Source organism: Bombina bombina, chromosome 2 (genome assembly GCF_027579735.1).
Source record: "Bombina bombina isolate aBomBom1 chromosome 2, aBomBom1.pri, whole genome shotgun sequence".
In the NCBI taxonomy this organism is placed as follows: Eukaryota; Metazoa; Chordata; class Amphibia; order Anura; family Bombinatoridae; genus Bombina; species Bombina bombina.
In genome coordinates this window covers 951,554,468-951,571,846 of record NC_069500.1, presented here as the reverse complement: position 1 = coordinate 951,571,846, position 17,379 = coordinate 951,554,468, and the positions used below count along the sequence as shown (strand labels likewise).

General features: G+C 39.0%; 1 protein-coding gene across 1 annotated transcript in view; it reads right to left on the bottom strand.

Annotated features, from left to right (window-relative positions):
- GRID2 (glutamate ionotropic receptor delta type subunit 2) overlaps positions 1-17,379 on the bottom strand; it is a 2,072,895-nt gene that overhangs the window by 1,025,257 nt on the left and 1,030,259 nt on the right. Inside the window, exon 6 of the mRNA XM_053700169.1 lies at positions 14,370-14,423. Coding sequence (XP_053556144.1) covers positions 14,370-14,423 — 54 coding nt within the window. The remainder of the gene's footprint in view (positions 1-14,369; positions 14,424-17,379) is intronic.

The following is a 17,379-nucleotide window of genomic DNA, read 5'->3' as shown; positions in this document are numbered from 1 at the left end:
AGAAAAGACACATGGGTCTGAGGAGATAATGAGCTTTTTGGAAAACAAAATCCAAATGTAACTCTGAAGCAACTGAAGAACCACTTAAGTATGAGACACAGCCAGATGATAAGAAGGAGCTTGATCTAGAATGTCATCCAAGTAAGGAACTATAGAAATTCCTTAAGATTGAACTACAGAGCAGATCTCATAGTAAACAACCTAATAATGCTTGTCTAGAAAACCAAATCTCAGGAACTTGACATGATCCATGTGTAAAGGGGTGTGCAAATAAGCATATTTGAAGTCTACTGTAGACTTATTAACTAATCCTCCTGCACTAAAGGAACTAAATTAGGAACTTTCAGGTATTTGTTCAATATTTTGAGATCCAAAACAGGCCGAAAAGTGAAAATACTCTCTTTCTTTGGTGCTTTAAAGAGATTTGAATAAATCTTCTGGTTTAATTCTTCAGTTGGAACTGAAGTAATCACTCCCATTAATTCCAGATATCTCACACAAGCAAAGAAAGTTTGGTCCTTTAAAGGATATTGAGGCACTCGCGACAGAAAGAATCTTCTCTTAAGGAGGCATTGAGCAAAAATGTATTTGATACCCCTGAGAAATGATTTGCAATACCCAGAAATCCTAAAAAGATCTCTCCCAAGCCTCTTGAAAGAGACTCAAACTGCCCTCCACCAGAGACTGATCTGGTATGAGGGGCTGCACCTTCATGCGGTCTTGTGATGTTCTAGGCTAGACTCCTTGGACTGTTTGTTTTTCAACCAAGAAAAGTTAGCAGTACAGCAGTAGCAGCAGCAACACAGGCTACACTGGATGCAGGTCTAAACATAAAACCTGCAAGCTGAAAAAAATCACCTATGAAAACTGTTAAGATTCTTTCCGAAGGATCCTTAAATGAGGAACTATCCTCTAAATGAATAGTGGTACACCATGCAAAAGTTGAAATAGTTGCTTCTACCTTAGGAACAGTTTCCCAGATATCTTTATTAAATGGACAGTCAAGTAAAAAATAAACTTTCATGATTCAGATAGAGCACATCATTTTAAACCACTTTCCAATTAACTTCCATTATCTAAATGTGCAGTTTATTTATATATACACTTTCTGAGGCACTAACTCCTCCTGAGCATGTGCAAGGTTCACATGATATACATATATGCAATTTGTGATTGGCTGATGGCTGTCACATCATGCATTAAGAAGGAAAATATAACTAACTTTGACATTTGACAGAAAAAAATCTACTACTCATTTAAAAGTAAAACTAATTCAAACTGCAAATTGCCTTAAAATAATTATAAATCCTCTTAACAGGTTGAATGACTGTAGCAGGACAATCCTCTACCTCTAAAGCAATTAAAACTTCCCACAATAAGGCATAAATATACTCAAGCCTGAAATTAAAGGACACAGTTTCTGGCACAACAGTAGGGTCCCGAGACTCAGAAAGAATATCCTCAGAATAAGAGTCTACAGAGTTAGTAATACCCCTATCATTGTCCATTCCTAAGTGAATTCCCTGCTGAGCTAAGGGCTAAAAGTTTGCCTTCTAAAGTCATTGTTAGTGGCAATTATAACTGTAATATATTGCATTTAAAACTAATTTTATTTTTAAGCTGTGCAGGGGAGGAGTGGGCAGGGTGGGAACAGGTGTGAATGGAAACAATGTTTGACAGGTTAACAAACCAGGAGAAGGGCTTTACTGGTGAACTGTATAAGCATCTGGTTTATTTAGTTAAATTTTTACGTTTAAAAAAAGAAAAAAAAACAGCATGAATAATGCTGCAGCTGTTAATTTTAAGCCAGGCGACTCATAAGATTCAATTTGGGGGACCGACTCAGTGTTAAGCCTCTAATTGGATCCCTGAGAGTGACGCTTCTTAGAGTTGCAGGAAAGCTTCCCAAGAATCCAACATGGCGGCAGTATGGGTATGCATATGAAAGCCACAGTCTAAATGGATGTCCAGTCGACACAACCCTGGTAATAAAACAGCTGCACAAGCTCACACTCCTTGGGGTTGAATGACAAGTCCACCAGAGTATTAGAGAAAGAAATGGAGTGGTGCAAGACTCTGCAGGTCAGATGGAACAAGTTTGAAAACTAATCTTAAACAATACACTCATAGGATAATGCCACATTTTGTGGCCTATCTCTGTCAGATGGGTGGCATCTCCCCTTGCATGTCCATCGATAAATATAGATATGTCCACAGCACTGTGTCTTTCAAAGATGTTTTATTCTCTGTACATTACAGGTATGCAAACAGCATATCCATGAGTGCAGAATGTTTTAATAATGGAGAAAATGCCAGCCACAACTTCAACATGTTCCACAGCCAGGATGATGGTTCTTGAGATTCCGGGGACAGCAATGTCATGTGGAGAAGCAGGTAAGTGTCAAGGGGCTTTGAGGGGAGGGATACAGGTATTACAAGTGCTAAACAGGTATAGGTAACAGCTGTTGCACAACATATACATATGCACAAGCATAACATTAAGATGTCTGTATACATTGAGTATCTTTTTTCATATGCAGGTAACTGCATGCATAACAGGTAGAGTACATGTGACTATATGGCATAATGACATGCAAGTTTGCAAACTGTGTATCTAGGCTATGTATAACTTAGGGCTCGATTTATCAAGCCTCTACGGCTGCAAGTTCTCTCAAGAACTTGCTCGCCGTGATTTATCAAGCAGCGGTCACCAGACCGCTGCTTCCCTAACATCTTCTCCACCTCTATTGTGGCGAAATTCAATCTCCTCGGACGAGTCCGACCGAGGAGATTGACAGCTCCTGCCCGCGCGTGATTGGCTGTGCGCGGGCAGGGGGCGGGATTGCACGCGAGTGCAAAATTGCGCTCATGTGCAATGTTAATTACCTGCGGGTAATTTCGCCCAGCACCTGTACGCCTCAGCGTTGATAAATCTAGCCCTTAAAGTAGAACTGACAAGGTATACATGCAGAACAGGTGGAATGTATGTAAAACTGTATAAGTAGGGCAGGTGTGTATATGTAGAAAAGGACATATGGCTTTGCTGTTCATAGTATCTGTGTGTATTCAATTGGCTATGTGAGTGTGTAACTATATGCAGATTAGATATGGTGGAACATATCTATGTAAACGTATTCAGTGCAGAATAAAAGTAACAGTAGAGAGCAATGTATGTTTGTGTGGAATAGAGCTTTGAAGTGTGTAACTTTGTATGAGAGCAAAGTATGTTCCTGAGTGTGACTGTAAAAGCAGAGGTGTTTTTCTTTTTTGTAGTTGTAAATGTGACCAGTGTATATATGTATGTAAAATCAGTACACAGAATAAACGGATAAAAACATGAAAAATACAGTGTTTTCAAGTAACAATGTGTAAAGAACAAAGTGCATATGTCTGCAGAGCAAACATGCACATGTTTATGTGTGTGTGACTGTATTTGTGTGCATATGTACACGTGAAGCAGGCATAGTGGTGTAGTATGGGGGGATCCAAGCGCCACACTACCTCAAAATGTCATAAGTCACCACTGATGAATATAACCTTAGGTTTTGGAGATGAACTCTCCTGGGAGCATTTCTGAAGAGCACTAAAACCTTGTTTAGGATTATAGACTCAGTGCATGAGATGCAAAGCTGAGCAGGTTCACACACCTGAGAATACTTACAAAGCAAACACAAACTAAAAGGGGTTAAAGTAACAGAGTCTATCTTTTCTAGACGATTGGGTGACAGACTAGTTTGCTTCATAGTACAAGTAAAGAAATAGCTTAAGTATCAGAGATAGACTGAAGCAAATAAAAGCAGAATAAAGCACACAAAGAGTTAACCCTAATGAGCAGAAAAAGCACATCGTAAAACTGATTAACCTTTCAAATTTAAACAGTAAACTTAAACACAAGATACTGTTCAAATAAACAAAAAAAACTAAAACAAGCTTACACAGCACATAAAGGGATAAATAAAATTTGTACCCACATTTGAAGCAAAGCTCTGATGGTCGGAGTGCCTTACCACTTCCACCTTCCTACATGTTGGGAATGTTACAGCAACTAGGACCTTAATGGGCATGCACTACAAGTGAGTGCTAAAGATTCAAGTAGGTGAGCTCATCCTAGGCACTGCAAGCACAATGCCAAGAATCTAAATTAGTAACAGCATTTCAACCCAGGGGATTGGTGGACAAGTCCACATTTCACCTGGGGAGGGCTGTGGATCCCTAAAGAGCAGCTCACTGTAGACTAGGACATTGTTGGACGAGGCCTGCTAAATTTCTTCACTGAGAAAATACCTTTTACTGCTTGGCTTATATCTCCCTGTATACCCCTCTGAACAACAGGTCATTGTGAGGGGATTTGGGCCTCAGATCAGTTAGAGCATCCCTTTTCAAACAATAAGAAAATTTTGCGCTTGACTTTTACCTCACTCTTCATCAAGAAAGTAAAAGAAAATCATTGAAAATGGAAGGGATTTAAAGCTCTGGTGTGTTGGGCTGACTTTTGCCTCCTCCAAGTGGTCAGGAGGACCTAATAATAACTGAGCCTAAAAATAACTTGATACTTTGCAAACTATACTACTACACATGGCCTTCAATATGGCGGCAAGGAATCAGAGACCCACAGCATCTATGCGGAACCTTCTGCCAAGCCTATTGAACTAACTGAGAAAGAACCAGCATTTTGCCCATTGCAACCTGCTCGTGAAGCAGATAGAGGAGCGACTTCCATAAGGGCCACTGTGAAGGGGTTAATGGACCCTAACACTAATCCAAATATAGATCTTCTGGCGGCACAAGAGATAAAGGATATCTTGAAAAAGTGACACCTGCTTGCACCGATGACGGAACCTACCATTCAAGGTGTCATACAGCCGTGTGAGATGAAAGAGCCACATGTTGTTAATGCTCTTAGGACCGAGCTGACGTTTCCTAGGGTTGTCTTCCACGGACCGGTATGGAGGGAGAAAGAGCGGGGAGCCGGGGTCTCAACATATAGATTGTGTCAGATCAAGGAGGTGCTGGTCAGGCTAGAACTTTCAATGCAGAGGTCAATCTCTGACTATTCATATGACACAGCCCTTACCCGGAGTGTGCCAGAGACTGTTAATGTACTGATCAATGAAGGAGAAGCTGGCCCTATCAAAAAACGTGGAGTGGGTTAGAAAAATTGCTGACTCTGTGCTCATGAGGACATTCGATCTGAATGTACATGGATTCCTACAATAGCAGGCTCTCAAACCTCAGCTTCAAGCTACTAAACAATTGGAAGACTTGTTAATAGGCCATGGTAACGCTGTCCTCATGTCTCCTATTACTTTAAGTTTGTTTATTTAATTTGTTTAGTTTAATGCCCTCCAATATAGTGCCTATATGACGCCCCACACTGATATATAAGCTGACACACGCAACTTCTTGGGCTTTAAGGAAATCTCACACAAGTTTTGTCAGAGAGACATTAGTCTTGTCTACATTTTAATTCTGAGAGGGTATTTTGTTAAATTGTTGGCTATTTTAATTTTAGTTATATAACTATTTTTCTCCAAAAGGACCATTGTGTATATTTTTATCACAAGTTCTATTTGCTCATATAGTCTGAACCCCTAGAGATCCTCCTAAATTAAGTTGAATTTGCTACTTCAATATGGTATCAATTACATGATTAGTTTTGTGGTTCTTGTTCATGTTATAAGGATATTACATACTGTAAAATGTGTGTGGACATTAAGTCCTGAGAGATAGCCAATATGCAACAAATAGTTTTGATTTTCTTTTTTACCTGTATTATTTATATGAGATAGATACTATAGTCACTTAAGTACCTATTTCTTATTTCCAGGAATTCATATATAGAGTTCACTAGGTAACCCTACCCTACAGCGGATCAATATACTCCACAACCCTTTTACAGACTATGTTTCACTAGATGGCTAAGGAAAGGTTATTTAACCCTTTGGGGGGTAGTTATCAAGCCGTCAACCTCAAATACGCTGGAATTCCGCAGCGTATTTGTGGCGAGGCTGATTCGCCTTAGTTATCAAAGGCTAGAGACCGGCAAAAGTAGAATTTTGTGACGTAAACTTCGATGCGCCGGACTCAGTCCAACACAGATCGATTCTTACGTCACTCCAGATGTTCCGCACACAAGTGCGGCACAATCTGACTACTTTTGCTAGTTATCAAAAAACTAGCAGGTACGCTCGGCACTTTTACGGCCCAGCGTACCTGGTTTTCAAACCGCCACCCTGGAGGCGGCGGATTCCATAGGAATCAATGGGAGTCTGACCATAGCGAAAGTACAAGTTCGCTGCTGCCAGACATCCCATTGATTCCTATGGGAGATGTCTGCACCTAACACCCTAACATGTACCCCGAGTCTAAACACCACTAATCTGTCCTCCCCTACACTGCCGCAACTAAATAAAATGATTAACCCCTAAACCGCCGCTCCCGGAGCCCACCGCAAGCTACTCTATACCTATTAACCCCTAAACCGCCGCTCCCGGAGCCCACCGCCACCTAGATGATACCTAGTAACCCCTTATCCTGCCCCCCTATAATAAAGTTATTAACCCCTATCCTGCTGATCACGCACCTCGCCACAAATAAATAAATAGTTTAACCCCTAAACCGCCGCTCCCTAACCCTGCCGCAACCTATATTAAATTTATTAACCCCTAATCTGCCCCCCCTACACCGTCGCCACCTATAATACATTTATTAACCCCTATCCTGCCCCCCACTACACCGCCGCCACTGTAATAAAATTATTAACCCCTAAACCTAAGTCTAACACTAACCCTAACACCCCCCTAACTTAAATATTAATTAAATAAATCTAAATAATATTTCTATTATGAACTAAGTTAATCCTATTTAAAACTAAATACTTACCTATAAAATAAACCCTAATATAGCTACAATATAAATAATAATTATATTGTAGCTATCTTAGGATTTATTTTTATTTTACAGGCACCTTTCAATTTATTTTAACTAGGTACAATAGCTATTAAATAGTTATTAACTATTTAATAGCTTACCTAGCTAAAATAAAGAGAAATGTACCTGTAAATTAAAAACTAACCTAAGTTACAATTACACCTAACACTACACTATACTTAAATAAATTATTCCTATTTAAAACTAAATACTTACCTGTAAAATAAACCCTAAGATAGCTACAATATAATTAAAAATAAAAAAATAAGTTACAAACATTTAAAAAAATATTACAACAATTTTAAGCTACTTACACCTAATCTAAGCCCCCTAATAAAATAACAAACCCCCCCAAAATAAAAAAAATGCCCTACCCTATTCTACATTAAAAAAGTTCAAAGCTCTTTTACCTTACCAGCCCTTAAAAGGGCCTTTTGTGGGGGCATGCCCCAAAGAGTTCAGCTCTTTTGCTTGTAAAAGAAAAATACAACCCCCCCAACATTAAAACCCACCACCCACATACCCCTAATCTAACCCAAACCCTCCTTAAAATAACCTAACACTAATCCCCTGAAGATCATCCTACCTTTAGTCATCTTCACTCAGCTGAGCCACCGATGGAACTGAAGAGGACATCCGGACCGGCAGAAGTGATCATCCAAGCCATCTTGGATGACGTCCCTTAAAGGAGCCTTCATTCTTTGGTAGTCCGTCGGGAAAGAAGGATGTTCCGCGTCGGCGGGATGAAGATTCAAGACCCGGCTTCGAAGATGACCTCGCCCGGATAGAAGACTTCTTCAGCGCCTCTTGGAAGATGACATCGCCCGGATGGAAGATTTCTTCAGTGCCGCTTGGAGGATAACTTCATCGGATGGAAGAATTCTTCAGCGCCCGTTGGATGATCACTTCTGCCGGTCCGGATGTCCTCTTCAGTTCCATCGGTGGCTCGGCTGAGTGAAGACGACTAAAGGTAGGATGATCTTCAGGGGATTAGTGTTAGGTTATTTTAAGGGGGGTTTGGGTTAGATTAGGGGTATGTGGGTGGTGGGTTTTAATGTTGGGGGGGTTGTATTTTTCTTTTACAGTCAAAAGAGCCCATAGGAGGCCGAAACGATCGTCTGGGGTTGTCATGTTCCTTGTTCAGAAGAGAATTGCCTGGTATTTTGGGGCTGGACTGACCTTACTTGGCGGGATCAGACTGATATACTTCAGGAAAGTTTTCTTCTGTGAAAAGCACACTGGTCTTAAAGAGGCTGCTTCCGGGTGGTAAATCGCCATAGAACAAGCCACTGAGCTGTTGTTCGTTCCTGGTAGAGCGCTTCTCTCTTTGTATGCAAATTATTATGACCCTGGGGAAGTCTCCCTATGGGTGATGGGGGAAACCAGACGTGGACTCCTTGCCCAGTGTGCTTAGAGCAATGTGGCTGCACCTCACTGACGAGGCCCATAGGAGGCCGAAATGATCGTCTGGGGTTGTCATGTTCCTTGTTCAGAAGAGAATTGCCTGGTATTTCGGGGCTGGACTGACCTTACTTGGCGGGATCAGACTGATATACTTCAGGAAAGTTTTCTTCTGTGAAAAGCACACTGGTCTTAAAGAGGCTGCTTCCGGGTGGTAAATCGCCATAGAACAAGCCACTGAGCTGTTGTTCGTTCCTGGTAGAGCGCTTCTCTCTTTGTATGCAAATTATTATGACCCTGGGGAAGTCTCCCTATGGGTGATGGGGGAAACCAGACGTGGACTCCTTGCCCAGTGTGCTTAGAGGAATGTGGCTGCACCTCACTGACGAGGCCCATAGGAGGCTGAAACGATCATCTGGGGTTGTCATGTTCCTTGTTCAGAAGAGAATTGCCTGGTATTTCGGGGCTGGACTGACCTTACTTGGCGGGATCAGACTGATATACTTCAGGAAAGTTTTCTTCTGTGAAAAGCACACTGGTCTTAAAGAGGCTGCTTCCGGGTGGTAAATCGCCATAGAACAAGCCACTGAGCTGTTGTTCGTTCCTGGTAGAGCGCTTCTCTCTTTGTATGCAAAAGAGCTGAACTCTTTGGGGCATGCCCCCACAAAAGGCCCTTTTAAGGGCTGGTAAGGTAAAAGAGCTTTGAACTTTTTTAATGTAGAATAGGGTAGGGCATTTTTTTATTTTGGGGGGGTTTGTTATTTTATTAGGGGGCTTAGATTAGGTGTAAGTAGCTTAAAATTGTTGTAATATTTTTTTAAATGTTTGTAACTTATTTTTTTATTTTTTTGTAACAGCTTTTTTTATTTTTTGTACTTTAGTTAGTTTATGTAATTGTATTTAATTGTAGTTATTTGTAGGTAGTTTATTTAATTTATTTAATGATAGTGTAGTGTTAGGTTTAATTGTAACTTAGGTTAGGATTTATTTTACAGGTAATTTTGTATTTCTTTTAGCTAGGTAGTTATTAAATAGTTAATAACTATTTAATAACTATTCTAACTAGCTAAAATAAATACAAAGTTACCTGTAAAATAAATATAAATCCTAAGATAGCTACAATGTAATTATTAATTATATTGTAGCTATCTTAGGGTTTATTTACAGGTAAGTATTTAGTTTTAAATAGGAATAATTTATTTAAGTATAGTGTAGTGTTAGGTGTAATTGTAACTTAGGTTAGTTTTTAGTTTACAGGTACATTTCTCTTTATTTTAGCTAGGTAAGCTATTAAATAGTTAATAACTATTTAATAGCTATTGTACCTAGTTAAAATAAATTGAAAGTTGCCTGTAAAATAAAAATAAATCCTAAGATAGCTACAATATAATTATTATTTATATTGTAGCTATATTATGGTTTATTTTATAGGTAAGTATTTAATATAGGTTGCGGCGGGTTCAGGGAGCGGCGGTTTAGGGGTTAAACTATTTATTTATTTGCGGCGAGGTGCGGGATCAGCAGGATAGGGGTTAATAACTTTATTATAGAGGGCGACGGTATAGGGGGGGCAGGATAGGGGTTACTAGGTATAATGTAGGTGGCAGCGGTGTCCGGGAGCGGCGGTTTAGGGGTTAATATATTTATAAGACTTGCGGCGGGGTCTAGGAGCGGCGGTTTAGGGGTTAGTAACTTTATTTAGTTGCGGGGGGCTCCGGGGGCGCCGGTATAGGGGGTAGAACAGTGTAGTTTAGTGTGAGTGCTTAGTGACAGGCTAGCAAGAAAGCTGTCAAACAGCCGAAGAGCAGCGAGATCGGATGAGTGATAACTCTCACAGTCCGCTGTTCATCGCCCCGCGGCTTTTTGACAGCTTTACTTGATAACTTAGGCAAATTTTTTCAGGTCCGCGGCGATGTGAGGCGACCTTAGGCGGGCGTATTGGGCCGGCGAAGGCAAGAAAGTTGACACGTTGATAACTACCCCCCTTTATGTCTTACCTTCCCCGACCTCTCTGTGATTGCTGATTCTACATAAAACTTCCCCCCCCTCCCCCTAAATTAGACTAACATCGCAAGGTATACTACTTCCTTAAATCAGCATTACAACTATAGTATTAGCATACATTCATAGCAATTATTTGTTATTGTAAGTTTTTCTTATACTGAACATTACAAAGGCCCAAATTATTGCTTGATGACAGAGATATAGTGACTGTGAAAAACAATATGGCAACTTATTTTATGCTATAATTTTACATTTTCATAAAGGTCTTTGTTTCATTGTATACAAACTTAGTAAGAATGCCTAACAGATACTGATGAGCCACTTTTTTTTTCAGAGTTCCATAGTTAAAATCTGAATTATACAATGGTCTGTACAGTTAAAATCAGGTGAGGGAGTGGCCTGATATCTCTGTTATGACATTATTTAAGGTGTAAGAGGTTACTGCTATCATTCATAGTCCACTCCTGGTGCAGGACTTATTACTCTATACACTATACAGCATATCTCAGCTAACTCTTAATTAGGGTAGTAGAGGTTCAGCAGCTAACTGTTAACAGTCATCTTAGTGTGATAATTAAATAACACAATTAACCAAGGGCTAGAGTCTTGAGTCTACTGCCTCAAGGTGTAGGGCCCAGGCTTCTGTGACAGACTCACATTCTCCTCAACAGTCATATAATAATGCCTTAGGTCTAAGGATACACATATATGACCTCCTACAGACCAACTCTATCTAAATTAAATATATTTATACTCTGATAGTCCACCATACATTTATCCCGTTGTTACTTTTTCAACAACTCCAGCTATCATTAATATGGACAGCACTATTTTCTACGGTATGAGAGCAACTAGAATTACATACTAGGAGTTAGGGGTCTATGTACCCTATAGAGGTCTTACAATATCCCTACCACTTGTGTTATCTCATGCATTTAATAGTTTTGTTATATATGTATAACTGTTCCTAATTGTATACTACATATATTCCTTCATAGTTTACATATCATAACAAGAAAAGTAAAACAAAGTTCCTTTTACCTGAGATTACCTACTATAGAGGTATATTTGTTGTGAGTTCCAAGACTGGCCTCTAAATTCAGTGAGTGGGTATATAGTTTAAATGGCAAATGATGCATATTTTACTATTATGCTATGTCATGCAATGTAACTATGTACCATATCCATTCCTAGAGTCACTTTGGCTTTGTACCGTGCAGTTATTTTTCTTTTTATAGTGTTTCTTGACATGTCTTGTATCATAACAAACCTCAATAAAAAATGATTAAGAAATTAAAATTTAAAAAATAAGCATAATTGTAAACTTTAATGAATTAAAGTGCCCCTGTTTTTAAGATTATTATTTGATAATGGGCTTTAATTTGTTAAAGTTTACAATCACTTTAAATGTTTTAAGAGGGTTCGTGCACCAGTAATCAAGCTCAGAGAGCTAGCAGTAGTGTGTATTGCATCACTGAAGACTTCATTTGTGCCATACAAGCCACTGCTGACTATTTGAGAAGGTGTGGTGTTGGAATAGTTATAACTTTTACTAGAAGCATTTTTTTAAAGGGACAGTCTACTTTTGCATAACCCACAATGTTATATTAATATACTTTTTACCTCTATGATTATCTTGTATCTAAGCTTCTGCAGACTGCCCCCTTATTTTCAGTTCATTTGACAGTCTTGCATTTTATCCAATCAGTGCTGATTCCTAGGTAACTCCACGACATGAGCACAATGTTATCTATATGGCACACGTGAACTAACACCCTCTAGCTGTGAACAACTTTCAAAATACATTCAGATAAGAGGCGGCCTTCAAGGGATTTGAAATTAGCATATGAGCCTACCTAGGTTTAGCTTTCAACTAAGAATACCAAAAGAACAAAGCAAACTTGATAAAGTTGTTTAAAATTGCATGCCCTAAGTGAATCATGAAAGTTTAATTCTGACAAGACTGTCCCTTTAATGGAAATATAATGGAAAAATACTTATTTTTAAATTGAAATGCACCATGCATATTTCAGTTTTAACCTTTCTATTTCTTTAAATCATGTCAGTGCCTTGGGTTTTTATTAAGGATATGGGCTGTAATATTGGAATTATATGCTAAAACTCCAAAGAAATAGTTTATACAAATGTTCTAATGAGATACTAACTGTAATGAAAAGGAGGGTGAAATTGATCTGTACATATTTTACTAGAGATATTTTGTCACAGCACTTTCTAGAGTATCATTAGAAATTTAGATTACTACACACTATGAAAACATTTGTTTTAATTTGTCAGGGAAGGGATGCCAGGCATCTAGCCCTAATAAACCCTTTTGAAAAGCTTAAAACTCATGTGAATAAAAGTCTAAACATTTAAATTCTGTAATTTATTGGTGAACAATCTTGTCTCTAGGATTATATCACAAGTGAAATACAGGGAGTGCAGAATTATTAGGCAAATGAGTATTTTGACCACATCATCCTCTTTATGCATGTTGTCTTACTCCAAGCTGTATAGGCTCGAAAGCCTACTACCAATTAAGCATATTAGGTGATGTGCATCTCTGTAATGAGAAGGGGTGTGGTCTAATGACATCAACACCCTATATCAGGTGTGCATAATTATTAGGCAACTTCCTTTCCTTTGGCAAAATGGGTCAAAAGAAGGACTTGACAGGCTCAGAAAAGTCAAAAATAGTGAGATATCTTGCAGAAGGATGCAGCACTCTTAAAATTGCAAAGCTTCTGAAGCGTGATCATCGAACAATCAAGCGTTTCATTCAAAATAGTCAACAGGGTCGCAAGAAGCGTGTGGAAAAACCAAGGCGCAAAATAACTGCCCATGAACTGAGAAAAGTCAAGCGTGCAGCTGCCAAGATGCCACTTGCCACCAGTTTGGCCATATTTCAGAGCTGCAACATCACTGGAGTGCCCAAAAGCACAAGGTGTGCAATACTCAGAGACATGGCCAAGGTAAGAAAGGCTGAAAGACGACCACCACTGAACAAGACACACAAGCTGAAACGTCAAGACTGGGCCAAGAAATATCTCAAGACTGATTTTTCTAAGGTTTTATGGACTGATGAAATGAGAGTGAGTCTTGATGGGCCAGATGGATGGGCCCGTGGCTGGATTGGTAAAGGGCAGAGAGCTCCAGTCCGACTCAGACGCCAGCAAGGTGGAGGTGGAGTACTGGTTTGGGCTGGTATCATCAAAGATGAGCTTGTGGGGCCTTTTCGGGTTGAGGATGATGTCAAGCTCAACTCCCAGTCCTACTGCCAGTTTCTGGAAGACACCTTCTTCAAGCAGTGGTACAGGAAGAAGTCTGCATCCTTCAAGAAAAACATGATTTTCATGCAGGACAATGCTCCATCACACGCGTCCAAGTACTCCACAGCGTGGCTGGCAAGAAAGGGTATAAAAGAAGAAAATCTAATGACATGGCCTCTGAACCCCCTTGAGAACCTGTGTTCCATCATCAAATGTGAGATTTACAAGGAGGGAAAACAGTACACCTCTCTGAACAGTGTCTGGGAGGCTGTGGTTGCTGCTGCACGCAATGTTGATGGTGAACAGATCAAAACACTGACAGAATCCATGGATGGCAGGCTTTTGAGTGTCCTTGCAAAGAAAGGTGGCTATATTGGTCACTGATTTGCTTTTGTTTTATTTTTGAATGTCAGAAATGTATATTTGTGAATGTTGAGATGTTATATTGGTTTCACTGGTAAAAATAAATAATTAAAATGGGTATATATTTGTTTTTTGTTAAGTTGCCTAATAATTATGCACAGTAATAGTCACCTGCACACACAGATATCCCCCTAAAATAGCTATAACTAAAAACAAACTAAAAACTACTTCCAAAACTATTCAGCTTTGATATTAATGAGTTTTTTGGGTTCATTGAGAACATGGTTGTTGTTCAATAATAAAATGAATCCTCAAAAATACAACTTGCCTAATAATTCTGCACTCCCTGTATATCCATTGTTTATGGAAATGTATTTAACATTTACATTATTAAGCAATTACCTCATTTATAATGATCCAGTGACAGTCAAAAGCAATCAAATTAGTTTCCACAACCTGCAAAGATAAAATAAACAGGAGTCAGCATGAATTGAAAATTCACCAACATACTTTGCAAATTCATCAACATACATAGTAAATTTATTTTCAGAAATTGAAGAAAAAGGGTGGCCATTCATTGCTTTGCCGTTTGAAGGAAAGCAGATAACCTTTTATTAAAACACATTTCTTCTTAATTGGACACCAAAGCACACTATACACTTCTTTAAAGTTTACACACTATGGGCTAGATTGCCCGTTTTACGGACGGGTGATAACCACCCATTACAAGTGGCAGGTTATTGCTACCATGAGCTTGTAGCAATTAGCGCTCCAAAATTTTTCCAAAAGTGCCCCAATTGGCTCCAAAATAAAGTATATTTTAGTTTTTCATTTAAAATAAAAAAAATAAAAAAGGAGCATTTTGTTTTTAAACAAATGAAAAACTGCACAAAGCAGTTTGTAGGGGTTAAAGTTGCAGAGTGTGGGGTGTTAGAAAAAAAAAACAGCACTGAAAAGTGCCTTTACATTGAGGTTTATGGGGGAACTGTGTGTTCCCTGTAAATACATACAATATGTGCTTACATACATTTATATTTATGTGTTAATATGTGTTTATACAAATATCAACACATAAATATATATGTATGTATATTCATATTTATTTACACTTTGTTGCCCATCGCTGTGTGACTTACCCCCTTCGCTGCGCTAGGTTCTCATGCCATGCCTCATAGTTGGAATCTCTTACTCCAAATGGACTTTTTTGTATTAGATAACAGACATGTGAATTCAGCTATTTCAGCCAATATGAATGCTGAAGATGGCGGCTGCAAGCCAAATTAGTAAATTTTTTAGCTAGATTTCTTCTTGTAAAAGTGCAACACACCGAAATATGTTCAAATCCAGATCTTAGTATGTTGCACTTGCACAAGAATAAATCTGGCTCTGAAAATTGCCAAATGCTGTTTGCGCATGTCTATTAAATAATATATAAATAAATGCATTAGTTATAAGATACCACACTGGCCCATCACTACAGAACTACCATATGTACTCCCCATAGAACAACACCATTACTATTACTGCACGCTAATAACAGACTCAAGCCAAGATTAAAGTCTGCTAAAAACCATGTTAGTATTTATTTTTTTTGTATGCTTGTGCTAGTTAATTTTGTACTAGGCATACGCATTGGTTTAGTTACAAATGCAAAGTTATTAACGAAACACGAATATCCGTTTAATTTTCACTTAGCGAATATTCCGAATGAATGCACTATGGAATGTAAAGAAAATGAATAAATACTTATGAAATTCATCAGTCATCATTCATTTTCTTTAAATTACCTTAGGGGTTAAAAATAATTCTCTATAGTGCACGGAGAGCTGCGCTAATTATGGCACTTCTACACTGAGCCACAGGCTGCGCTAATAGGAGGCTTAGCAGGCATTAAACCTCTTCTTAGCGTGGTCCTGGGCTCTGTAAAGAAGGGTCAGGATTAGTTCGGCACTTCGGCTCCACAGTGCATTATATGTAAGTGTAAAACTCTATGAAACCACCCTTATCCTACGCTGATCCCGAGTCCCGACCCTTTCTTTACTTGGTAAACATAACTTTTTATTGTGTTTTTGTTTGGGCAGCTTATTCTAGAGTCAAACTTTAGGGTTTGAAAAGAAGAAGACTACTGGAATCACTTACATGGTAGCAACAGTGCCACGAATTGAAGTATATATATATATATATATATATATATATATATATACATATATAATCAATGTAAATATTTGCATAGGAAATTAGTACATTTAGGCAAGGGGATACTTGCCTAAATGTACTAATTTCCTATGCAAATATTTACATTGATTTAATTTTGAGACATGAAGGATTTTAATTTCAGGTTTTTTTATCTCCCCCCCCCCCATAATATTAATGAATTTTGGTTTATATATATATATATATATATATATATATATATATATATATATATATATATTTATATATATATACACTTACCTATAGCTCACTGGGGAGCTGCGCTTATCCCAACCTTTCTTCACAGAGCCTAGGACCACGTGCTAAGCATCCTATTAGCGTAGCCCGTGGATCTATGAAGAAGTGTCAGAATTAGCACTGCTCTCCAGTGCAATATAGGTAAGTATATAACTCTACAGGCAAACTTTTTCTCCTGTAGCAAAGGAGCATTTACATATGTTTAACCCCTTAACGACCGACGACGTATGCCATACGTCCTCAAAAAAAAAGCACTTAACGACCGAGGACGTATGGCATACGTCGTCGGTTTAACAGAGCACTGGAAGCGATCGAAATCGCTTCCAGCTGCTCTAACAGTATTGCAGGCTTGCCTTGAGGTCTAGGCATCCTGCAATACTGTTCCCGAGTGCCGGGACCGGATTGATCACTCCCCCACGAGTGATCACTTCCGGTTTCGCTCCACGTGGAGCCCGGCAGTGTTTTAGAGCATCGGAAGCGATCGGACACGCTTCCGATGCTCTGCTTGTTTGCTAAGTGCCTCGGTGGGTCGAGGCACTTAGTTAGTTATAAATTAAAATAAAAATATAAAAAAAAAAAAAAACGAATAATAAAAAAAAAAGCCCTAAATAGCCCCCCCCCTCCCCCTTCACTAGGCATCCAAGATGGCGATGCCCAGTGCATCATGGGGCCTCTGGGGGTGTCCCTAGCCTGCATCATCATAGGGGCAAGCTAGGGTCACCCAATCTGAGCCTCCCACCCTAAAAAAAAAAATAATAATAAAATACCCCATTTGTCTGATCATGTCAATATTTGTAAATATTGACTATGATCAGTGTGGATCTCCCTCCCTCTCCTCACTTGCCATTTTGTTGGAGAGAGAGAGAGACCTGTATTTAGCAGAGAGAGAGATTTATTTCTTTTATTTGTTAAAAAATATAGAACCAAAGGCTCTTTTCAGAGCCATTAACCCCTAGCTTGC